Genomic DNA, 25819 nt, shown 5'->3' with positions numbered 1-25819 from the left:
TATACATTCGAATTCCCTGGTTTGTAAATGGTTAAAATTCATGAAAACTTTAAGCGTTTCCATTTTCCCATACATTTGTTCTGTCCATTTGTGTGCTTTCCCGAACAGAGCTGTCAATAACGAGCAACGAAGGGGGATTTAAAGTCTCCGTGAACAAAGGAAAAGAAGAAGAATGAAGCGAAACACTTGCCTAGAGTATAAACAGTGGATCTCGCTTAGGCAAACTTTTATTCGGTATCGGACTGTTGAGCAATCCAGATCACTTTGCTTTCGCTGCGCTTCGATCTAAGATTGGACCCCACCAGTGGAGTCCAACTTGGATATCGTCGTGTGGTTTATTCAGTTCGTTTTTCGCGTTATTCGTAACGTGTGTTTTTCATTCCGCGTCATAAATTAGACGCTTCGCGTAATGTGTGATAAGCAAGAAGAAGAGGAAGGCAGGCTCGAGCCCTGAAAAAAGACGGATGGGTAATGTCGGGGACATAACCGGAGTGACGTAGGACTATACAAAGCGGACAGCTTTTGTTAAATATATATTTTAAATATATTGTTTTATTTTCTTCTCCTACGTGAATACCTACCTATCTACCTGAAAAATGGATTAGTTTACTGTTTACTCTTTATGAATATGTTGATGGTTCTGAAAAGAACCTTTGGTGTCGTGTTTTTGTTATCACTCGATATTCCCATCTTGTTCGGTTAAACCTTCATGTTTAGCTATTGCGTTTGCCACTCGCCACAGCTTTCACAGTTGGAAAATTTCTTCCCATCCAGCTTGTGACATGTTATTCAGTAAATTACATTTAATGCGACGTGCCGGAGAAACACTTTGCCACTCACTGAAACTAATTGTTGCCTTGATGAGCGCCGAACCGAAGCTGCTCTGTTCTTGATGCGGGTTTTCTAATTATCGTGAGCAGCTTTGCAAGCCAACTCGAGCAATCCGACGGTCGAAACTCTATAATCGCTGTTAGGTATACTGGTGCTCCGGCACCAATCCGTTCGGCCTAGTTACCCTTGCGGAGCAATCAGTGAATGCGACCAACAGGGAACTGGAGACCTGCACGGTTCGAGTGAGACTCTAGCGGTACACACTCACAAGATAGAGACAAATCGGCAGACTCAGCCAGAGGGGCGAGTCCAACGAGACGAACGAATGAGCGTTAAAAGGGAGCGATGGCAAAAAAATACATTCATTACGATTTGTTCGCTCGTTGGATTCACATGCAGGCTAAAAAGGGTCCTTTTCAGGATCACAAAATTATCTTCAATCTAAAGAGTTTATTGTTTTGTTATCACTAGATATCCCCATCTTGTTCGGATAAACCTTTCTGTTTAGCGATTGCATTTGCCACTCGCCACAGCTTTCACAGTTGGAAAAATTCTTCCCATCCAGCTTGTGACATATTTTACAATAAATTACATTCAATGGCACGTCGCATTACCACCACTCAGTATCGGATTGGAGGTAATTTTAACCTGTAATTGAACATTTGCGATGACAGCGGTACAGTGTCGACTTTCAATGTGGGGTCATAATTTGGACCCCGAACTCTATGTTTACAAAAATGTCCAACTAAATATGTCGCATTACAGGTCCGTCCAATTAGCTAAATGTCGAGATAAGTGTAAATTACTGTACTTTCAATCTAGAAGCAATTTAAGAATTGGTGAAAATCAAAAAGCTCAGAACAACTGCCAAATTCACATACTCATCAGATCCTGGCAAACAAATTATGAAAAAATCAATTTGTGTTTTATTATTATTTTGGATAATGTTTTAGAAAGCATTGAACTGTATTTCCTAAACTCTTTTTTGGAAGGTTTAATGGCCTTGAAAAGCGCCTTGTTTTATGAAATGGTTCCAATTTAGAAAACATAGTACTCGTGGTTTTGAAAAAAAAACCATTTCGAACGCCCTCGATGCCGCCTTGTTCTGGATTTGCCACCAAAGCAGTTTGTATAAAGAACAAACTTTTTTCTTCTGCTACCTGATGCCGTTTTGCGATTGCGTTTGCCACTCGCCACTCGCTGCAACTGCCTGTTGTTGTCTTAATGTCCACCGAACCGAATGTGATCTGTTCCGAATGCGGGTTTTCTTATCGTCGCGAGTAGCTTTGCCAGCTAACTCGATCACTTCGGCGGCCGAAACTATATAACGCCGGCTAGGTGGACTGGTGCACTGATACTAACGCGCTCGGCCTAGCTACCCTTGCGGGGAACTCCAGATCAACACGGTTCGAGCGGGATTTTGCCTTTCCCTTCACTTTTCCTCCTTTACCATGTCCAGACATGGCTGCTTGGGTTGGTTTGTTGATGTGTTGTGATGCGAACCGATGTGGTGTACGGTTTGAATGAGAATGATCGCTACGGAAGGAAGGTATTGTATTATAGAGACTTTAAACTTTTGCAGTTCATTCGTCTCTAGCCTTGAGAAAGGCCCTTCGAAAACTCTACTCTACTCTACTTCAGCGCTACCACCTCCGCCCTCTTGCCTTGAGAAAGGCACTCGATCCCTCGCCGTCCAGCTCGTCCAGCAACGATGTTGTCCAGTCGGTGTCCACACAAAGAATGATCGTTACGGCAGCGGAGCGGGGATTTTTAAGCTGACTGGCTGGCTCGAGAATTACGCATGTGTGAGACTGCGACCAATGTTTCGTTCATTTTTTTCTTTTTCCTTTCCAATCGTGCTTCATTCTATTTCGCTGCTGCTCTGGTTGCCCGTTTTGGTCGGTACGATTTGAGGAGCACAAAATGGACCAATAAAAAATGGGCACATAGGGCATTTTGACAATGCTTGATATTTCACAATTATTCAATTATTTATCTCATGAAAAATGAAATGTTATTCGTTATGATAGATGCGTAGATATATTTCCTATCAATTGATGCAAAAACCTTTGTGATCTATTGAGAAATGCTCGAGTTATAAGCGTTCCAAATCTTGCATTTTTCCTACTTGTTCAGTGCCTAGATTTTCATTTCACCCCCTATATCTTCCGGTTAGACGTAGTCCTACGTCAAAAATGAACGCATTGCCAGGGGCAATAAAATTTCGAGGCAAGCATCATCTAATGATGCACGCGATTCTGGTGCAGTGAAAAGCGTTCGCACTGAACCGAGCCTTCGCGAGTATGACATTGCATCGAACAACAGCGAAGTAGGCGACTTCGGCACGTCGGTCGAAAATGTAAACGCTGTTACCCAGGCAGCAACCAAAATCAAGCTCCCCCCGCTGGAGGTGAAGGCGGTCGCTCTTGACAAACTCATCAACGAATTCGGATCGATGGGTGTTACAGCAGAAAACAAGCTGTGTGGCATAATTCAGTCTTTTTCCAAGCAGGGCTTCGTTGGTGCCTTTGACATTGCATCAATGCATTAAACTGACGTTATGACGAAGCAGGCGTTAAGGTTGTGCGCCAAAAAGTTATTTGTGGAATACCAGGCATCTTGAATGTCGTACTGGAATGTTATAAGTCATTTGGGTTCGCGGGCCAGTCCCAAAACTGTCTTCAACTAGGATTGCCTTTGCGCTAAATTTGGTCATAATGAAGCAATATTACTGTTTTCGAGGTTGTTGATATTAACCAAAAGAGTTTAGTTTGCTTGTTTAGTCACCAAGAAGAAAGTAAATGTCGTTCTGGAGTTTTGTATGTGATTAGGTTTGGCTTGTCAGTAGCGAAACTTCCTCCACTAAGGGTGACAGCTGTGCTTATCTCGAGCATGAGAAAGTAATCCAACTTTTTTCGAGGCCAGAAATATTAACAGAAGCGTTTCTATTGAGAATAGCGCAAAATGATGAGAATTGTTTATATTCCTAGTAGTTTCAAGCCACCAATGTATGGATCTGTATGCATGCTATGGCGAACGCTTGTTTGGCGCTTGGTTTACGTTATACGAACGATGTCTAGAGGTGCGATTCCACTGAGGCAATACTAAATAACATGTAACATGATATTTGATACTTGCAAGTGTTGTCATTGTTGTTGTTTCCATGCGATGCCAAAGATATATAGTTATGAGATGTGGAATAATGGTGCTGGTGCAACATGTATATAATCGACTGTACCCGAGTCTATGTCAATTGCAAAAAGGCCACCGGAATAGCGTTCGATGTAAATTTTCAATGCATTGACATGAAATAAATTGCGACATAAGATCAGCTAGTTTATTGTTCTGCGAGGACAAGAATGAATCATCAATCAATTATCGTCAACTGATGCTATAAGGAAAAAAATATTTCAGAGATTATTCTACTATGCAGTTGTTTCTAAAATTCCACAGCATTTTAGAATAATATCTGAAGGTATAAACGAGCGACTTATATAAAATAACAGCGTAGTTCTACGTCAACAATGCGGTCGTATCTTGGACGCAACCTCCTATAATTTTTTGGAAATAAGGAGGGGGGTTTTATAAGGGGGGGATAATGAAGTTGCCTTCTAAATGGCAACAAGTTTGCGAACAAATCGGCGCATATTTGACTTAAATTGGGTAATTTAAAGTATGTTAAATAAAGCGTCAAATTTCGATCAGAAATACGACATTTCTTTTTCCCCAACCCTATATGTGTTTGTTGCATCGGAGTAAAAATAAAGGTTGATATAGAAAGCCGGCATGAAGTTCGATCTATAAGTTGAAGAAGCGGTTGCCAAAGCATTTTGTACAAGTTTGAGATGATGAGTGGTCTTTCTGTTGCAGTGTTCTTGGTAGAAAAATATTCTTCATTAACTTCTCGTCTATTTCAAAAATGCATTTGTCGATGAAAAGAAAACATTATGCTAATGTGAAGGTCACCGAAAAAGCTTGCATCGACAGTCTCAATTATTTACATCTTTAAAAATCAACTGAAACACTCGTTCAAAATTCTCAACCTTGCATTTCACTCAAGGAGATTATAAAGAACAAAATAAATGAATTTCGTTGAATATTGAATCTTTATTTATTCTCATCTTCAACGAGTCTTGTTCACTTCAACATACTCCAGAAACTGATATAAACGAAATGCGTTCCAACCCATCACCAGGCGAAATCGCCTTCGTGTATCAAGTATTCTCAGAGTTGGCAAATTTGACACACACCTGTTCAAATACAAAATGATCGAACTTTTCCCCAAAAACAAGGTTATTACCGATTGCGAATCTCATTCGTGAATTCACTTTTGTTCCGAGTGGTCCAATCTAGAAGAAACAATGGGATATATCCTCAAAATTTTCGTGCTAGCCTTGTGCAGTGGTCAAGTGTTTCCTGGACTGCTCAATATCCTGGATCCCTCAACAGATTACAATGTGTTTCAGTTGTTGGATATTCTGTACGGTATTGGAAAAAATGACACCAAATACTTGTTCTTGGGTGGATCCCAAAATCAGTCCGCCGGTGATGTTATATTCTGGGTGGCCAATCGGTAAATATCTATTATAAATTATGCACGTCTTACCTATCAATGATCCAATCCACAGAAAAGCCCCAAATCTTACGGAAGTACAAGAATCGGACCTGACATCGAAAATCGATATGAGCAAGCCTATCGTATTTATCATTCATGGCTGGATAGACACCGGTAGTCGCAACTGGATTCTAGATATGGTCAATGATTATTTGCAATTTGCTGACGTCAACGTTTGTGTTGTGGACTGGGGAAAACTTGCGATCCACGGCTATACAATCGCTGTTAAAAATACCTACAAGGTTGCCGATTATATTGCCAGTTTCATCACGCGCCTCACCGATCAGGGTGTTTCTTTGGATGAAGTGACGCTGGTCGGCCATAGTTTGGGAGCTCAAATCGCTGGGCATACGGGTCGGAAATTGGAGGGGAAAATTGGTGCCATTTACGGACTCGATCCCGCTAGCCCACTGTTTCTGATACCTCTGGATGTTGGAACAGACAAAAGGTTGGACAAATCCGACGCACGATATGTTCAGATGATCATTACGTCCCGGTGTGCACTCGGAGTGTGCAACGGAGATGCGCATGACAATTTCTATCCATCGGGAGGCACTGCACCTCAGCCCAATTGCTATGTACCGTTGTTCGACAACGCATTGAGTCACGAGCCGATCAGTTGCAGTCACTCCCATTCGTTCACGCTCTTCCGAATGGCCCTGAATCCAAACAACGTCTTCGTCGGACCAGAATGCAGTTCGTACACCTTGTTTTTAGCAGGATGGTGCTCCAAAACCAAAAGCAACAGGATGGGAATTTATTCGACTCGCACTGGAGGGGATTTCTACGTGAAAACTTCCATTTTTCCACCACACACGTGAATTATTGTGAATGTGATTATTCCTGGAAATATATTTGGCAAATAATATGGTACTTTTGGTCTTGATACATAATATATCGCTCGATTGTGTCTAATAGCCCTTTCGGCAAAGTATTTGAAACTGCAATAATATTGACTTTCGGACAGACATGGGAATGGTGATGCTGCTGCCATAAATTATTTTGTATAGGAAGGGATGAAAATCTTTCTCATCCATACATTTTCTTTGAAACCAAGGCCTGTTTAGCCCCAGCCGTCCGCATGGGCTCTCTTTTAACCTCCCAGGGTCGTCTCTGGTTTAGCTAGGTTATGAAAAGGGAAAACGCCACGTTCTTAGGTTTCTTTATTAACAATTCTTTCTTGTCCTATTTCCCTAGCTCCTCACTTTTTACAGGGTACTCACAGGCGTTTCATGTATCAGGGCCATCCGCTGATTCTTCCTTGCTTGATTGTGTTGGCTCGTCTATCCGGCGGAGGTTTAGATCCGGTTCGTCATTGAGTTGTCTTCAGGGTTTCTCGGGATTTCAGCTCTGGTCCTCGGCTCGATCGATGATCCAGGAACAAACATCTGATGATATCGATGAATCACAGTACGAAACCGCCACACAACTCTGTGTTGATTACTTGGACGGCTTGGACTCCCAATTTGTGAAAGGACTGGATCGTGAGGGAATTTTATTCCAAGAGATAACTTTTTGGTTTTGTTGGATTTGTCTAGAACACGTCTGGTCTATGTGTGATGTGCGATAGAGTTTCCAACCGGAACTCTATCCACCCGCCAAATCCTCTTCGATGAGATGTTTTTTTTTGTGTCGTTTAATGTTGAATGTGCTGTTTATAAACCTTGATTTGTGTTGTGTATGTCCATGTGTCGTTATTTTAAAATTATAAAGAAATAGTTTCTAATTTTATGCGAAGGACCCTATCTAGCTGTTCCGAAATTTTCCTATAGATGTTTTAACAATAATTGTAATAAATACCGTGAAGTGAAGAGTGAAGCCTAAACCCACAACGAAAACCCAACAGGTGACTTGTCACATCTTTGAAGAAATATACACTATCCAAATATTTGTTGCATAGAAATCTGTTTTATTATCACAAGAAAATATAGTGAAATAAATAATACTAAATTACTCATTTGTTTAATGATGCTTACACATCCTCTTGCTAAACTTAGACTGTATTCTCATGTTTGTTGTATGGGGGCAAGCCACTGACGCTAATACGACTATCACTATTTTCTAAAAAGATGTCTTAAAATCTTTGAAGCAAACATAATACTACAACAGAAATCAAAATAAAATTCCCACATAACTTCAGAGATATTTTTAAGCTGAATCTTAACATAGACTTGATGGGTTCAGAAGAAAAATATTTCATGTTTATGATGTTCAAGGAAGTGATTGCTATGAAAATGAAACTGTATGACAAGAAAATTTTGAGAGCTATGAATAATTTATGCGATGTTTGTGGGAAAACTAGTATAAAACTAAAACAAAAGTTAGTCACTTAAAAAATACGACGTTGCACATTCCTCTTCTAAGTTATTTTTTGTCGAGTGTAGAAGAGTTGTGTAGAGGAATTCTATTCATAGAATGAATTGCGCTACTAATGTTATTGGTCAGAAGCATTCATCCATTGGAAGAAGCATTCATGATTGGTATTAGCGACAACAATATTGGCGCGTATCAATATCTGTTTATAATTAATCATCTTATTGTTTAGTTCATAGCCAGGTCAATCGCCTTCCAAGGTCAATGTGACCTGTTTACTAGTGAACAAATGAATCTTATGTTTTTCATGCTTCCGGGAATAATAGCTATGAAAATAGGAGAAGAGATAAATTTCTGGCGCTGTATGTGTTTTAAGTTTCGACAGTGGCGGCACAGTTGTTACTAGAAACATTCGCCATGTTTATTCAAGTGTATTGAACGTTCGTAAATCTCAAAAATGAGAGGGTTTATGTTCATAATCAATAAATCTGACAGTGTTCGATAGTTCCTCAATTGACTGACACAGATTTGATTCTTCTTTTGGGGGTATTTGCGGAATCGATCATTTGAATTCAATTCATTTGAATTCTTCTATGGCACTAACGTTCCTTATATATTTTTTGTTTATTGAACTATATATTGTGTTCATCGCTTTCTTAACGTTTTTTTTCTTGCGTAATTTTTTTTAAGTTGATAATTCTATGAGAAATAACACGACTAAAATGTTGTTGTTGAGTGGCAAATTCGAGAGTATGCGCGTACACCCGAAATTGATTTTTAGCTCATGTTTTGTCATAACATAACAGAAAATGTCATGACTCACAAATACTGGTAAGCATTTGTATAATATACATGGTACAGCAATATAAGATTAATACGAGCGAGCGAAACAAAAGACAAATAAGCTTTCCGCATGCTTTGCCACATACACGGCCCAGACCGAGATAGATGTTGTTCTCCTTCATGCGTTCCTTTTTTACTCTTAGAAAACACTTCCCAATTTCATTTTATAATCTGGTGCAATATTATATCATTAGCTATGTGGATAGCGTGGTCGTGTAAATTAGCTTTGCATTCCAGCCGGCCTAGGTTCGATCCCCATTGACGCCGTATGGACTTCTTTTTTTGGCACAATCCCAAATGAAATGAGAAAAGAAAACAGAAAGAGATGTCTGCACGCATACATACAAATCATTTTTAAGCTTTTAAAATAGCTCATTATTTGCGCATTTGACTCTCATGCATAGGAAATGGTATCTTTTCTGCCAAAGATGAAATGTTTTCTGCCAACGCTAGTTTGGGTGTACAAGTGTAAGTCGGCAGCATGTAAAAGCATGTAAAAATGAATAATCTAAGGCGTTACATAGCCGTTTCTTGATATCTCATTTTTTTCGAATTATTATTTAGAGACTTTTCATGAAAAATATCTAATTTTTAACAACCGCCATTTTGGTAATTTTTAGAATTTTCAAAAACCCCTATGTAACGCTTTAGGTATTGTTCTAAAGTTTCAAAATATTCATTGAAATTTGTTCTACGACACCCCGTTGCTTCAGCACCAGCAAGGTACCAATTTTCAGACAGCATCTACGCATCCAGCTGTCAACAGAGTCATAATCATTATTCGTGCACTCAAAAAATGGGAAATACACCCAAAGTTATTTTTTAGCACATGTTATGGCATTCCGATTTATTACATTCAATGAGCCGAAAAATAACAGAAAATGTTCTACTTCTTACTACGTGTATAAAGGGTGTGTCACATCAAATTGCATCACGGAAAAAACGCTGTAGAAATTTAATTTTTAGGAATTATATCTTCAGCTTTCGCTTATAATCGGATAAGAGTGTATAGATCACGTTGGCCATGCTTCACTGTCAATTTTTCGTAAATTTGGAAAAATGTCGTCGAACGAAAAAGAGCGTCGTGAATTAATCCTGCGCACTGATTTCGAGAATCCGGAGTCATCGGGACATCGGTAAGATGCTGGGAATCGTCCAATCCACGGTCAGCAGAGTACTGAAACGATACTTCGAGAACCTAACCATCGACCGGAAGGTGAAGAACTGCAAAAATGGATGCTCCGTCAGTGAAAAAGATCACAAGCGCATAGTTAAGCAGTTTAGACGTGATCCGAGAAGTTCGGTCCGGGACGTCGCCAATAAGCTGAATTTGTCAAGTTCATTCGTCCAGCGGACTAAGCAGCGGGAGGGCCTGCGTACATACAAGGTTCAGAAGGCTCCTAACCGCGACGAAAGGCAAAACATGGTGGGGAAGACGCGAGCCCGGAAGCTGTACACCGAAATGCTGACGAAGCCGCATTGCCTGGTAATGGACGACGAAACCTACGTCAAAGCGAACTTTTGTCAGCTGCCGGGCCTGTTGTTCTTCTCCGCAGAGGACAAATTCAGCGTTCCGGAGGAGATTCGCAAGCAGAAACTATCCAAGTTTGCCAAAAAGTACATGGTGTGGCAAGCGATCTGCTCTTGCGGAAAGCGGAGCGCCCCCTTCGTGATGACCGGCACGGTAAACGGGCAGGTTCACCTTAAGGAGTGCCTACAGAAGCGCTTACTACCACTATTGAAGCAGCACGAGGGTCCGACCATCTTCTGGCCGGATCTCGCTTCGTGCCACTATTCAAAGGACGTGTTGGAGTGGTACGAAGCCAACGAGGTCACCTTCGTGCCAAAGGAAATGAACCCGCCCAACGCGCGGGAGCTTCGCCCAATAGAGAAATATTGGGCGATTATGAAGCAGGCCCTCCGGAAGAACCCAAAAGTTGTCAAATCGGAGGCGGACTTTAAGAGAAAATGGATTTCTGTTCAAAAAAAAAAAAAAAACTACAACCTGACGTTGTACAGAACTTATGGACGGGGTAAAGAGGAAGGTGCGAGCATACGGGCTTGGGCTCGAAGTATGAATAAAAAGAAAATGCCAAAAGTTGTTTAATAGTTTTTATTTTACTGTCTAAAATTTTCAAAAGGATCGGTCTACTGGGCGAATTTCTACAGCGTTTTTTCCGTGATGCAATTTGATGTGACACACCCTTTATCATTTGTATAATATATATGCTGGAGCCAATATAAACGAGCGAAACAGGAGACACATTTGAACGAAAGCATATGAAAGCTTTTCGTATAGTCTGTCATATACACGGCCCAGATAAAGAAAGATATATTCTCGTTCATGTTCTTCTTTATCCTCTTAGAAAACACTTTCCAACTTCACTTTATGATGAGGTGTAATATTATCACGCTTTTATATAACAGCACTGGCAGCTATATGGATAGCGTGGTCGTGTGAAATAGCTTTGCATCCCAGTCGGCTTTGGTTCAAACCCCATTGAAGTTGTATGGGTTTTTTGTGGTACAATCCCAAATGAAATTAGAAAAGCAAACAGAAAGAGATGTTTGCTCGCATACATACAAACCTTTTTTTAAGCTTTTAAAACAGCTCATTATTTGCGCATTTGACCCTCCAGCACACGAAAGGGCATTATTTCTGCCAAAGATGAAATGTTTTCAGCCAACGCTAGTTTGGGTGTACATCTTCAACTATGTAAAAAACTTAAACAATAACCAAATCACACGAACACTTCACTTTATTCGTAACATCCGAAAAAAATCCACGAAAATTCATTATTTCCCGACCTTTCAGACAGGGGTCCCCCCTTAATGGTATTATTTTCATTTAATTGAAATTTGTGTATCGTGTGAAATGTGTTAATGAATAAACATGACAAATTTAGAAACATTCAAAATTGTGCAGTGAAACGAAATTTTGTATGTTTTTCGTTGTTCATAAACGTTCTGTGATCCGATTGTATTCGGTTGTGCCTGTGCTAATATTGAAGAAGATTATTTCAACCTGTTTTTGTTGAATAATCAGTCTGGAAATCTTATTGTGTGAAGAAGAATGAACTACCTGTGTCGATTGCATATCTGCATATTTCAAGTATGCACGTCTTCATTACTCAACTGATATAGAGTTGGTAAATAATTTTCTTCTGTCTTTCGTCGTTGTCCAACTGAATACACGGTGACAGGGAACGCCAACAAAAGTACCAAGCTGCATTCAATAAAAGAACTCAGTTTTATGATTTAAAAAGTCTTTTTGACGTAAAACTACATCTTTCAGGAAAGGTGCCAAATCAGAAAACAGGTCACGTTTTTATGAAATAAAGTTAACGTTAATAACTATTTTCACTGTGAACGAATTCTCATTATTTGCATACCAATCGAATCGTAAATTCTCTAAGATTTGTTTGATATGCTTCTTCTTCTTCTTCTTCTTCTTCAATGGCACTAACGTTCCTAGAGGAACTTCTCCGTCTCAACGTAGTATTACTTGCGTCATTTTTATTAGTACTTAGTTGAGATTTCTATGCCAAATAACACGCCTTGAATGCATTCTGAGTGGCAAGCTCTAGAATACGCGTGATCACAGTGCAAGTCGGAGGAAATTTCTTTGACGAAAAATTCCCCCGACCAGAACGGGAATTGAACCCGAACCCCCGGCATGTTAGTTATGACGCTAACCACTCGGCCACGGGAGCACATATATATGTTTGATATGCTATACATTACAATTCGCTAATTTAAATTTATGAAAACTGGAAGAGTTCCCTTTTTCCTATACATTTGTTCTGCCGATTTGTGTGCTAACCCTTCCCTTATTTCGAATGCTTATAACTCGAACTTTTCTTAATAGACCGGAAAGATGTTTGCATCAATTGATAGGAAATATTTCTACGCGTCTATTACAATTAATGAAATGTTATTTTTCATGAGATGAACAATTGAATAACTGTAAAATATCAAGCGTTATCTAAACACCCTAACTGCCAAGTTTTGATTGGCCCAATTTACGGTTTCCCCAACACAGACTTTAAAATCGATGTGTCTGTGGAAATCCGCTTTGCAAGAAAATTCAGGAAGGACCACAAGGACCGCTTTGTGTGGTTCTCGCATGGATCAGTGTTCATACGGAAAGATGAAAATTCGAAAATAATTAGAGTGAACGATATTAGCGATCTACCTACAGCCTAGGATATATTTTTAATTTTTTTTTCATTATTTTTATCATAATGTATGAAAATGAAAACTTAATAAATGAATTGAATATAAACTACGCAACTGAATGCAATATAGCAGATTTTTTTTTTATTATTTAGATTTGAATGCAATATAGCAGATGATTGTCTGAATATATTACACCTAAACACGAGAAGCTGTAGATATAAGATGGAAGAATTAAGTCAATTGATAAATGATCTTCAGAAACCTGTTCATGTTGTTGTTTTCTCGGAAAATTGAGAACGAAGAATTGAGATATGAGAACGAAGTTTGCAATATGAATGGCTATGATGCTTTTCATTGTTGTAGAAATGATCGTGGTGGCGGCGTGTCTATATTTGTATTATCTAATTTGAGAAGTCAATTAGTTCTTACTAAAAACCATAATGGGTGTAGCTACTTAATGGTAGAGTTAATTGATTATAATGTTGAAATTCTTGGAGTTTATCACCCTGGAAAGATACCATTAGTGTTTATTGAAGAATTAGGATATATAATTTCCGAACAAAGAAAATTATGTATCGGTGGTGATTTTAATATCAATCTATTAGACCATTTGAATACAATCGTTCAATCTTATATAAATACAATGGAAAGTATGGGCTTTATAATATTAAATCATCGAGATCCTTTATATGCCACAAGACGGTCAAATACGATTGCAACAACTATTGATCATTTTATAACGAATATATTTGATTATGAATTAAAACTTGTTGTAATGGACACAGAGGAGCACTTATCAGATCATAAAACACTTGTGCTGTCGTTAAAAATGCAATCGGAAAAGGTCGAAGAGTTTTATCGAAAAACAGTTATTAGGTATGAAAATATACAAAGCTCAGAACTTTAAATGCTATTGTGTTCATGTGAAAATTTTCATGCTTTAAGTACAAATCTTAGGAATGTTATTGAAAATAATAAACTCACTATAGTTTACAAAAAGAACGTAAACCATACATTTTTTCTCAGCTTTTAAATGCAATTAATTATAAAAATAAATTATTTCAAAAATACTGGAATGCTCCAGAAGGGTCAGTAATCAGAGATAATGCATTTAGAGAGTACACAGTGGGAAGAAACAGACTAAGTAATCAGATAAAGTTTGCAAAGTAAAAATATTACTCTGATAAAATCAATGAAAACCAATCGAATTACGAAAAAACGTGGAATGTGTTGAGAGAAATAATTTTCCGGAAACCAACAAGCTCAAGTAAAAATTTGAGAATATCCCTGAAAGAAAATGAACAAATGTTATCCAATGATAAAGATGTGGCCAATTGTCTGAATATTTTTTTTTGTAAATGTAGGTGTAGCAAATCCTCCTAATCATTCTTTGGAAGATAACTATGAGAGATATATGTCTCGTTATACAACACATCATTTTTCATTTTCACCAATAGATGTTTGAACGGTAAAAACTGTACTTAACACTTTAAACTTGTCGGCTGCTTTGGGAATTGATAAAATATCTGTAAGATTCCTGAAGTATGAGGATGTTATTGCCCTGAAATCGTCAGAATTGATTACCCGTATTATTGAAACGTCCGTCTTTGATGACTGCTTGAAAATTGCGAAAATTGTACTTCTATTCGAATTCGGACACAAATTGTCAAAAAATAACTATAGACCTATTTCTATATTACCAGCCATCTCAAAAATTCCAGAAAAAATACTCAATCAGCAATTAAAAACGTACATGATTCAAAACCAATTAATAAACGACAGACAATTCGGTTTTATGCCAAAACGCAGTACTGAATCAGCTTCTTTGGAGCTCATAAATTATGTGTATTTTGTATTTTTATTGATCTATCGAAGGCTTTCGATTGTATTTCACATGAAATTCTTCAGCATAAACTGAGTTTCTATGGTTTATCTGTCTCTTCAATCGATCTGATAAAATCATATCTAACGAATCGACAACAATTCTGCAGTATAGGCTATATTTTAAGTAATTCAGCTGTTATACGCGCTGGTGTTCCTCAAGGATCCATATTTGGACCACTTTTATTTAATATTTTTCTGAATGATATTTTTAGCTTACAATTACGCGAACGCGAACTTCAATGCTACGCAGACGATGCCGTATGGAAATATAGGGCAAAAAGCTTCGCTACTCTTCAAAACATGATGCAAAATGACTTAAATATTATTCCAATGTGGTTCGCTGCAAATATGATGCGAATTAATATCGAGAAGTCAAATTTTATTATTTTCTCAGGAGGAAAACCAGCTCAGACTTTTAGTCTGCAAATTAGTGATAGAATATTAAAGCAAGCTAATGTTGTCGATTATTTGGGCCTCAAAGTTGATGAACTTTTAAAATGGAAACAACATGTACAAACAATAAAAAATAAAATAACTCCTATAATATTTGCATTAAAGAAAGCCAGAAACTATCTTAATGTTCAATGTTGTTGGAATGTTTATAATTCATTCATAGTTCCACATCTGAACTATATGAATTGTATATGGGGATCAGCAGGATCAACTTTTATAAATGAACTAAGTGTTCTGCAAAACAAAACAGTTAAAATAATTAAAAAACTTCTAATGTTGACGCCAACAATAATACTTATATTCTGAAAATTTGCTTTCACTAAATAAGCTACATAAATATAATGTTCTTTTGTTAATTTTTAAAATAAAGAATAATTATATTAAATGCAATATTCCACTCGTACAGGCACATACTATTCATTCTTTTAATACTAGGAATAGGAATAATTTTGTAGTAGAAAGAGCCCGAACTGAACTCGCAAATGTATTTTTCCTGGAATTATAAAATTTAATGCATTACCTCCTGAATTGAAACAAGAAACAAGGGGGCCTCCGTAGCCACATTGGTTGCGCGTTCGCTTAGTAAGCGATCGATCGTGAGTTCGAAACTCAGGGCCCTCATTGACCATCTTTGTGTTGTTACAGAATAACTACGTCCACGCAACAATCATCAGCGATGGAGATCGATCCACGGTCGAAATATGATCGATTCATCCATACAACTGCTCTGCTCTGCAAGACACATCGGGCTGCTGTTCTATAAATAACTCAACAATGATCAATCAACTGTCTCCGCTGTCCGGTCTAACTGGATAATGGAAGAACAGATAGAAAACTCTTACGCCTAAATGGCTGCTACTGTGTAAATGTGTACTATATGGAATGGTATAGAAGGGAATACTCTAACGCCGAAAAATGGCAACTGTGTAATGTGCTAATTATAGATATGATAAATATGTGACATGTACACGATTAAAATTCGGCTCTGTTACAGCTAAAATGCCAATGAACCTGAAATAAATAAAAGGGACAAAAAAAAAAAAAAGAAACAAGAAACGAACATTGTAAGATTTAAGAAGAATTTGCAGAGGTTAGTTCATAGTGAATACTCATGAACATCGAATTAGCTTTAAGATAATGGTTGTATAGTTAAGTTAGTAGTAAGGTGCTTGCTCGCCAGAAGAATTCACCAGCTGATTGGCTGGCTACAGTTTTCTATAAACTTCACAGCCAAAATTGTAAATAAAGAAAAAAATCGTCATTTCAGATACTAGAAATGAATTCGCTACGTAAACATGAGATGCGCAAATATATTCAGAGGGAAATGTAAAATACAATGATCGTTTTACAATTATTCCGTTCACATATTTTGGTATCCAGAATTTTGGAATATAGCTATACACTGCATTTATTTAGATGCAATGTATATTTTTTGGAAGTATGCTTTCAAATCTCCGTAGGAAAGCCTAGTGGGCACACTAGCCAACTGTCGGTCGAATATTCTAGAAAAAAAAACCCGTCAATATGAGTATCAAATGAAAGGACTTGACTAGTAGAACTCAGTTATTTATGAAAAACGGGAATCCAAGATGACAGCCGTTACAAAATGGCAGATCATACTTTGTGAAAACCTCGTTAAGATGAGTCATTAATGAAAAGGCTTGACTAGTAGAACATATTTATCTATGAAAAATTGAAATCCAAAATGGCGGCCTTTACAAAATGGCCTACTACACATCTTCTGAAAATCCTATCATTTGGGTATCAGATGAAAGCGCTTGACTAGTCGAGTACAGTTAATCATGATAAATCCAACTCCAATTACTTTTTTCATGCCATTTCAGCATATGGAATGCATTGGTTGGCGATTTTCAATCCTTACACGATCCAGAAGCTGCTGCAATAGCTATTGTAGATAAATATCTAGTGGAGCCACATTTGCTGAGAATAAGCGACCCTTTGTTTTGGTGGAAAGAAAGAAAATCTATCTATCTGCGGGGTAGATAGATTTTATATTCCGGCGAGCAAGTTTTCCCGAAAGTGTGAAGTGAAAGACGTAGTAGGCTTTTATCAGATAACATTGAAAGATAATGTTTTTAGATCAGAATATGTAATGAAGATCATTGTTATGGAAATATATCAGAGAAAACCTTCAGTAAAGTAATATTTTTACTAATTATTGTTTTAAACTTTTTTTACGTATTCCATTTTTTACATATCCGAAAAAACGTTTTTTGAAAAGAGCCTTCGAGCCGCTCAAATGAGTCAGCTTTTTTAATTGAGCGCACGGCTCTGAACCGTTTTGCCCATTTTTACTTCATCCTACCCGTGGAGGAACCTTTTGGGGTTTCTCACTCGTTAGAATAATTTGCATTAAAGTGTGACTCAAAGGATTGTAGGATTGTGAGAATAAGGTAGGTAAAGATGGAGTAAGACCGCCACCTCAACGCTACGATAAATTTAACGATGTGTTAGCGATGTTACGCATGAAAAAGAAATCATATAAATATTACTAAAACATATTTAACTGTTTGTTTGGACATGTTTTTTGATAATTTTTCGTAGATTATCCCTCTCAACCCTCCGGCGGTGCCGCTTCAAAATTAAATTTTAGAAATAACTTCTTTGTGATGTTTTGTAGAGGTAGTTGAAGATGTTGATTATTCATTCTTGCCTTCGCGAGAATAACACACAAGCTGGGCGTATGTCGCAAATCGTTTCTTTAGGTCAATGGGTTGACCTGAGTATTTATCGCAAACCCCTTCGGACTTTTTCGCATTTGCCACTCACATTATTCCACATCTCTTACTTCTCCACTACCTCTAATTAATTGTTTATATCTTTGGCAACGCATGTAAAAAACAAAAATGGCAATACTCGCATGTATCAAGTGCTACATGTTGTTTAGCATCGCTTCAGTGAAATCGTTCCTCTAGTCATTGTTCGTACATCGCAACACCAACCAACACCAATCAAGCGTCCAACAGAGCCATACGCTAGTACAGCGACAAATAACTGAAACATCGCAAAAATGACTGTTTTTGAGAATCACAACAAAAAAACAACAACAAAATTAGAAGATTGTGGCATCGCAATTACAATATCTGCCTTAAATAATTAAATTTTTAATTATTCTAAGTTATGATTTTATTTAAAAAATTTTAAAAAAGGGATTATATTAAAAAAAAAAAGGGTCGAAAATAGAATTCTCCATGTGATAATGAAAATTGTGATTTTGGTCACAATTTTGGTTACCGCATTTCGTATAAGGTTTAGGAGTTTTATGTAAACAATTTAATGTGAACGATTTTAGATGTCGATTATGCGACTCTAAAAAAATATAGGAGGTTGCGTCCAAGATACGACCGCATTGTTGACGTAGAACTACGCTGTTATTTTATATAAGTCGCTCGTTTATACCTTCAGATATTATTCTAAAATGCTGTGGAATTTTAGAAACAACTGCATAGTAGAATAATCTCTGAAATATTTTTTTCCTTATAGCATCAGTTGACGATAATTGATTGATGATTCATTCTTGCCCTCGCAGAACAATAAACTAGCTGATCTCATGTCGCAATTTATTTCATGTCAATGCATTGAAAATTTACCTCGAACGCTATTCCGGTGGCCTTTTTGCAATTGACATAGACTCGGCTACAGTCGATCATATACATGTTGCACCAGCACCATTATTCCACATCTCATAACTATATATCTTTGGCATCGCATGGAAACAACAACAATGACAACACTTGCAAGAATCAAATATCATGCTACATGTTATTTAGTAATGCCTCAGTGGAATCGCACCTCTAGGCATCGTTCGTATAACGTAAACCAAGCGCCAAACAAGCGTTCGTCATAGCATGCATACAGATCCATACATTGGTGGCTTGAAACTACTAGGAATATAAACAATTCTCATCATTTTGCGCTATTCTCAAAAGAAACGCTTCTGTTAATATTACTGGCCTCGAAAAAAGTTGAATTACTTTCTCATGCTCGAGATAAGCACAGCTGTCACCCTTAGTGGAGGAAGTTTCGCTACTGACAAGCCAAACCTAATCACATACAAAAATTCAGAACGACATTTACTTTCTTCTTGGTGACTAAACAAGCAAACTAAACTCTTTTGGTTAATATCAACAACCTCGAAAACAGTAGCATTGCTTCATTATGATCAAATTTAGCGCAAATGCAATCCTAGTTGAAGACAGTTTTGCGACTGGCCCGCGAACCCAAATTACTTATAACATTCCAGTACGACATTCAAGATGCCTGGTATTCCACAAATAACTCTTTGGCGCACAACCTTAACGCCTGCTTCGCCATAACGTCAGTTTAATGCATTGATGCAATGTCAAAGGCACCAACGAAGCCCTGCTTGGAAAAAGACTGAATTATGCCACACAGCTTGTACTCTGCTGTAACACCCATCGATCCGAATTCGTTGATGAGTTTGTCAAGAGCGACCGCCTTCACCACCAGCGGGGGGAGCTTGATTTTGGTTGCTGCCTGGGTAACAGCGTTTACATTTTCGACCGACGCGCCGAAGTCGCCTACTTCGCTGTTGTTCGATGCAGTGTCATACTCGCGAAGGCTCGGTTCAGTGCGAACGCTTTTCAATGCACCAGAATCGCGTGCATCATTAGATGATGCTTGCCTCGAAATTTTATTGCCCCTGGCAATGCGTTCGTTTTTTGCAGGGCTCGAGCCTGCCTTCCTCTTCTTCTCGCTTATCACACATTACGCGAAGCGTCTAATTTATGACGCGGAATGAAAAACACACGTTACGAATAACGCGAAAAACGAACTGAAAAAACCACACGACGATATCCAAGTTGGATTACCACTGGTGGGGTCTAATCTTAGATCGAAGCGCAGCGAAAGTGATCTGGAATGCTCAACAGTCCGATGTCGAATAAAAGTTTGCCTCAGCGAGATCCACTGTTTATACTCTAGGCAAGTGTTCTGCTCCATTCTTCTTCTTTTCCTTTGTTCACGAAGACTTTAAATCCTACGATTTCCCCATTCGTTGCTCGTTATTGACAGCTCTGTTCGGGAAAGCACACAAATGGACAGAACAAATGTATGGGAAAATAGAAACGCTTAAAGTTTTCATGAATTTTAACCATTTACAAACCAAGGAATTCGAATGTATAGCATATCAAACAAATCTTAGGGAATTTCCGATTCGTTTCGTATGTAAATCGCCAAAATCCGTCCGCGGCAAAAAAAGTTATCAACGCTAACTTTATTTCATAAAAACGTGACCTGTTTTCTGATTTGGCACCCTTAATGAAAGTCGTAGATCTACGTCAAAATGTCATGACATGTTTACCCTTGGCGATCATTCGATCGTTAGAAATTTCAATAAATTTATTCCAATTCATTCGTGCGCCATCGGATTTCTGGGTTAAATTTATGATAAATATGCAAATACTCGTATTGCGTTAAGAAGGCCTATCGTTGACAAGACTGCCGTTACGACTGCGGTAGCCGATGGGAAGGTACGCGTGTTGAGAGAAGATTTATCTTTAAACGGAACTGAGCCCACCCGTCGAGTATTCGGTTCCCGTTATTTTGAGCTTGAACTTTCGGGATGAATTTTTCATTGTTTGAATTGTTTGAATTCAAAACTATATGATATAAAACACATGGTTGAAAATCATCCCATGAACCTTACCATATGCTTAGCGTATGTCTATCGATATGAGTGTAGTTAGACTTAACAGACGAGAAGCTGAAACGTATCACATATTTACTCGGAAAACTTTTTCCACCACGTAGACTGAACTCCTTAAAAACTCATTACCAAACAACGGTGGGCAAACCGAGGTGTGGAGAAATGTGGGGCGGTGTATGTGTATGTGTGTGTGTACATGCGCACACACTCTCACTTACCACAACTTGTGAAACAATGGCGTAGGTGGGAAACCGGGCACTGAATGGCTTGATGATTATTTCAGATTGTTTACCGAGAACATTTAGCACGAAATTAATCTTTCTTGCAGCTTTCTCTCCCGGAAATGCCATACAGCGACTGACCGCTAAATCTTCTGTGATGGGGAAAGTATAAACAAGGTTACGTGGCAATGTACATACCTATTATGTTGTACACATCGTAGGGAAGGTGGACTGAATTCTGTGGAATATTTAACGACAAAAGTACACTCTGCATCAAAACTTTGGTGTGCTTTGAAATGAGTACAATGTTTTACTCCATATTGTATGGTTTGACTGACGGGATTTTTTATACTTCTGGTACCAGTCACAAATTGTTTTGAAACAAATATTTTACATAACTTATTCCAAGCTTGACTATCAATAAACCTGATCCTGGAACACAATTAACCATAGCATTCCTATGGTAAGACAATATCATACCAAAATCCCTGAATTTGTTTTTACATTTTCCGTATCACTTGTGATGAAAATGGCTATGATTTGAACGAATAGAGCCTGAATAGTTAATTATTTGTGATTCTTTCCACGTTTGATCTAATACAGCCGGTACTTTCAAAGGACCTAATGTATGGCACTTGGGAATAATTTTACAGATAGTTTGAATTATAATGCATTCAATGCTTCAGAATGAAATGTGTTGGATTCGCCAAATTCCATCCTCCCAGAAGTTGTTTTATTCATCGACCATCTACTAAACGAAACTAGTCGAGGTGCTTCTTATGCTGTCCAGAGGGTCAATTTTTGTTCTTGGAACAATTTTACAAAGAACAAATAATAATCTGAAGGCTCGATATTTGTTTAAAGGGTGTGTCACATCAAATTGCATCACGGAAAAAACGTTGTAGAAATTTAATTTTTAGGAATTATATCTTCAGCTTTCGCTTATAATCAGATAAGAGTGTATAGATCACGTTGGCCATGCTTCACTGTAAATTTTTCGTAAATTTGGAAAAATGTCGTCGAACGAAAAAGAGCGTCGTGAATTAATCCTGTGCACTCATTTCGAGAATCCGGAGTTGTCACATCGGGGCATCGGTAAGATGCTGGGAATCGTCCAATCCACGGTCAGCAGAGTACTAAAACGATACTTCGAGAACCTAACCATCGACCGGAAGGTGAAGAACGGCAAAAATGGATGCTCCGTCAGTGAAAAAGATCACAAGCGCGTAGTTAAGCAATTTAGACGTGATCCGAGAAGTTCGGTCCGGGATGTCGCCAATAAGCTGAATTTGTAAAGCTCATTCGACCAGCGGACCAAGCAGCGGGAGGGCCTGCGTACATACAAGGTTCAGAAGGCTCCTAACCGCGACGAAAGGCAAAACATGGTGGGGAAGACGCGAGCCCGGAAGCTGTACACCGAAATGCTGACGAAGCCGCATTGCCTGGTAATGGACGACGAAACCTACGTCAAAGCGGACTTTCGTCAGCTGCCGGGCCTGTTGTTCTTCTCCGCAGAGGACAAATTCAGCGTTCCGGAGGAGATTCGCAAGCAGAAACTATCCAAGTTTGCCAAAAAGTACATGGTGTGGCAAGCGATCTGCTCTTGCGGAAAGCAGAGCGCCCCCTTCGTGATGACCGGCACGGTAAACGGGCAGGTTTACCTTAAGGAGTGCCTACAGAAGCGCTTACTACCACTATTGAAGCAGCACGAGGGCCCGACCATCTTCTGGCCGGATCTCGCTTCGTGCCACTATTCAAAGGACGTGTTGGAGTGGTACGAAGCCAACGGGGTCACCTTCGTGCCAAAGGAAATGAACCCGCCCAACGCGCCGGAGCTTCGCCCAATAGAGAAATATTGGGCGATTATGAAGCAGGCCCTCCGGAAGAACCCAAAAGTTGTCAAATCGGAGGCGGACTTCAAGAGAAAATGGATTTCTGTTAAAAAAAAACTACAACCTGACGTTGTACAGAACCTTATGGACGGGGTAAAGAGGAAGGTGCGAGCATACGGGCTTGGGCTCGAAGTATGAATAAAAAGAAAATGCCAAAAGTTGTTTAATAGTTTTTATTTTACTGTCTAAAATTTTCAAAAGGATCGGTTTACTGGGCGAATTTCTACAGCGTTTTTTCCGTGATGCAATTTGATGTGACACACCCTTTATTATGTCGGGTTGGATAGGCAGTTATCCGTTGTAACTCCAAGTATAGGAATAGGGCTCTCAGGGTCGCTTATTCCTAAGCCGGCTACCTTCAAACTTCTTTTTCTAGCAAGCAGGAGCACTTTCGTGTATTTTACATCCCCAGGGGACCTTACGCACCTGTAGGGCTACCTGCTAAGCCCACACGCAACACCGCCCAAAGGTCGTGCAGTGCTAACACACGCTTCCGACCGATTGAGGACGAGGGCTGACGACTCCTTTCGAGTCCGGAGAACGAATATAAACCAGGGACAGTGGTAGCAGAGGAATACAATTATATTTTAATTAATACAATTTCCCTTCTCACTTTATTCTTTTTTCCTTCACTTTCCTTTTTCATCTATCCCTATTTCACCTATTTCCTGTTTCCCATTGTTTCCTCATTTACCCTATTTGTGACGTCACAATTTTTCATGCGTATACTTGCGGTAACGGTGGTGTGGACTTTTATCTCTATGTGTCCAGCTGGATGGTGCGTCTGTCTCGTGAGCGGGTTTCCAGAATTCCACTCTTTGCAGGCCTTTATTTACGCCTGCTCGCAATGGCGGATATTGTACGCTAACTGAACCCAGAAGATGGTGGATTTTGCGCGTGCCTCTTCTCTCAGATTCCGGACACAGCTAAACAGCTCCCTCAGCTGTGGAAAAACCACACGGTAAAAGTCCCACTGGACGGACCTGTCCAGCGTATTAATTTATGGATCGAGTTATTACGAAGGTCACTATTTATATTTCGGGAATTGGCAACACTGATGTCATGTGAGTCCATCTGACGGTCCCATAGTAAAGTTTGACATTTTTGACGATATACGTACTCAGAACATTTTGTCATACGGACGCTATTTGTTTATTTTATATTTAGTTGAAAGTTTGATCTCGGCAAAAAAATGGAACTGAATCGTGAACATTTTCGTGCGATGATTTTTTACGACTTTCGACGTGGATTATCACTACAAGAGTGCTTAATTTGACTTTTGGCGATGAAGCTCCATCAAAAACCACTGTGTATCGCTGGTATAGTGAACTCAATCGTGGTCGTAGTTCGCTGTCCGACGAGTTTAGTGAAGGTCGTACAAAATAGACTGTAGTGCCAGAAAACATCGATGCTGTGCACGAAATTATTAAGCAAGATCGTCATGTAACCTATTGTGAGATTGAGGCATCCCTAAGCATTAGTTCCACCAGCATATTTGCGATTTTACATGAACACTTAGTTGTGCGAAAATTATGTTCACGTTGGATCCCACATAATTTGACAATCGCTCAAAAAAAAGGCTCGTGTCGATTGGAATAAATGCTTTGAAAATTGGTTTAAGCGCATGCAAAAGTGTATCGATCATCGTGGCGAGTACTTTGAAAAACAATAAAAATATATTCGCAGCTAAACTATTTGCATTTGTTCCTATTCCCGAAATATAAATAGTGACCCTCGTATTATTATTACACAAGACCACACGTTACGTTTTTCAGTTTCTACTTCTTCTCTCCTCTTTCCTTTTGTCTGTCCTTCCTTTTTATTCAAAAACCTATTCCAAATTTCTGTAAAACATAACTACATATAACAAACATTTTCCAATTCTTGATTTCGACCAACCTTTAAACATTCTCTATGTATTCATCTTTCACTTCTCTCCACACGTTCTATCATTTGACGTAGGACTACACTGGAATCGCTTTTTATGCGGGGTATACGTGCCGCGTAAATAAAAACCGCGTAAAAGAAAAACGCGTAAATTCCAAAATCTGTGTAAAAAAACCGCGTAAATTCCGAAATCCGCGTAAAAAGCGACTTCAGTGTACGTCTTTCATTTCTATACTGGCGTGTAAGTTCAATGTCTCGAAAACGAAAGCGTTACGCCGGAAAACGAGATTTTGAGCGGTTATAACTCCTAAATAACTGAATGCAATGGTATGATAAACACTTCATTCGAAAGATAAAATGTCTACGCGTTATATGCTTGTTACTTTTTGACCCAAAAACTTGTTTCAATAGCCCTAAAATTGCTTGCAAAACAGGCTATTGAAATCGCACCAATCGGTATAAAGGGTGTGTCACATCAAATTGCATCACGGAAAAAACGCTGTAGAAATTCGCCCAGTAGACCGATCCTTTTGAAAATTTTAGACAGTAAAATAAAAACTATTAAACAACTTTTGGCATTTTCTTTTTATTCATACTTCGATCTCCAATTACCATCCCTTCCGGTCCATGCAAAACGCTCTCGGTGATACTAAGTTGGCCTCAAAAGAGGCTTGCGAAAACTGGCTATCTGAGTTTTTTTTGCATATAAGGAGGGGGGGTTTTATAAGAAGGGATAATGAAGTTGCCTTCTAAATGGCAACAAGTTTGCGAACAAAACGGTGCATATTTGACTTAAATTGGATAATTTTAAATATGTTAAATAAAGCGTCAAATTTCGATTAGAAATACGACATTTCTTTTGCCCCAACCCTATAGATATTTGGAATTTGGGTGGAGCTCAAACTGCGCCTGAAACCAACGGTTACACCGTCGAAGTCTCTATTCCTCTTGTTAAAGTGAATTCGGGGTTTCATGATTTGTTACAATTGTGTGTACCTCTGGAGAAAAGTGA

General features: G+C 38.7%; 2 protein-coding genes across 12 annotated transcripts in view; one reads left to right on the top strand and one right to left on the bottom strand.

Annotated features, from left to right (window-relative positions):
• The window catches only part of LOC129769399 (cell adhesion molecule Dscam2), a 405723-nt gene that overhangs the window by 179361 nt on the left and 200543 nt on the right, over window positions 1-25819 (bottom strand). The gene's annotated exons all lie outside the window — the stretch shown is intronic.
• On the top strand, window positions 5147-6319 carry LOC129769400 (lipase member H-A-like). The gene is made up of 2 exons (XM_055771663.1): window positions 5147-5404; window positions 5460-6319. The coding sequence occupies exons 1-2, from the start codon at window positions 5193-5195 to the stop codon at window positions 6265-6267; spliced, it is 1020 nt and encodes a 339-aa protein (XP_055627638.1). The 5' UTR covers window positions 5147-5192; the 3' UTR covers window positions 6268-6319.

The sequence above is a fragment of the Toxorhynchites rutilus genome, chromosome 2, assembly GCF_029784135.1.
Source record: "Toxorhynchites rutilus septentrionalis strain SRP chromosome 2, ASM2978413v1, whole genome shotgun sequence".
In the NCBI taxonomy this organism is placed as follows: domain Eukaryota; kingdom Metazoa; phylum Arthropoda; class Insecta; order Diptera; family Culicidae; genus Toxorhynchites; species Toxorhynchites rutilus.
The sequence above is the reverse complement of the archived record's forward strand: the minus strand, read 5'-3'. Positions and strand labels throughout refer to the sequence as shown.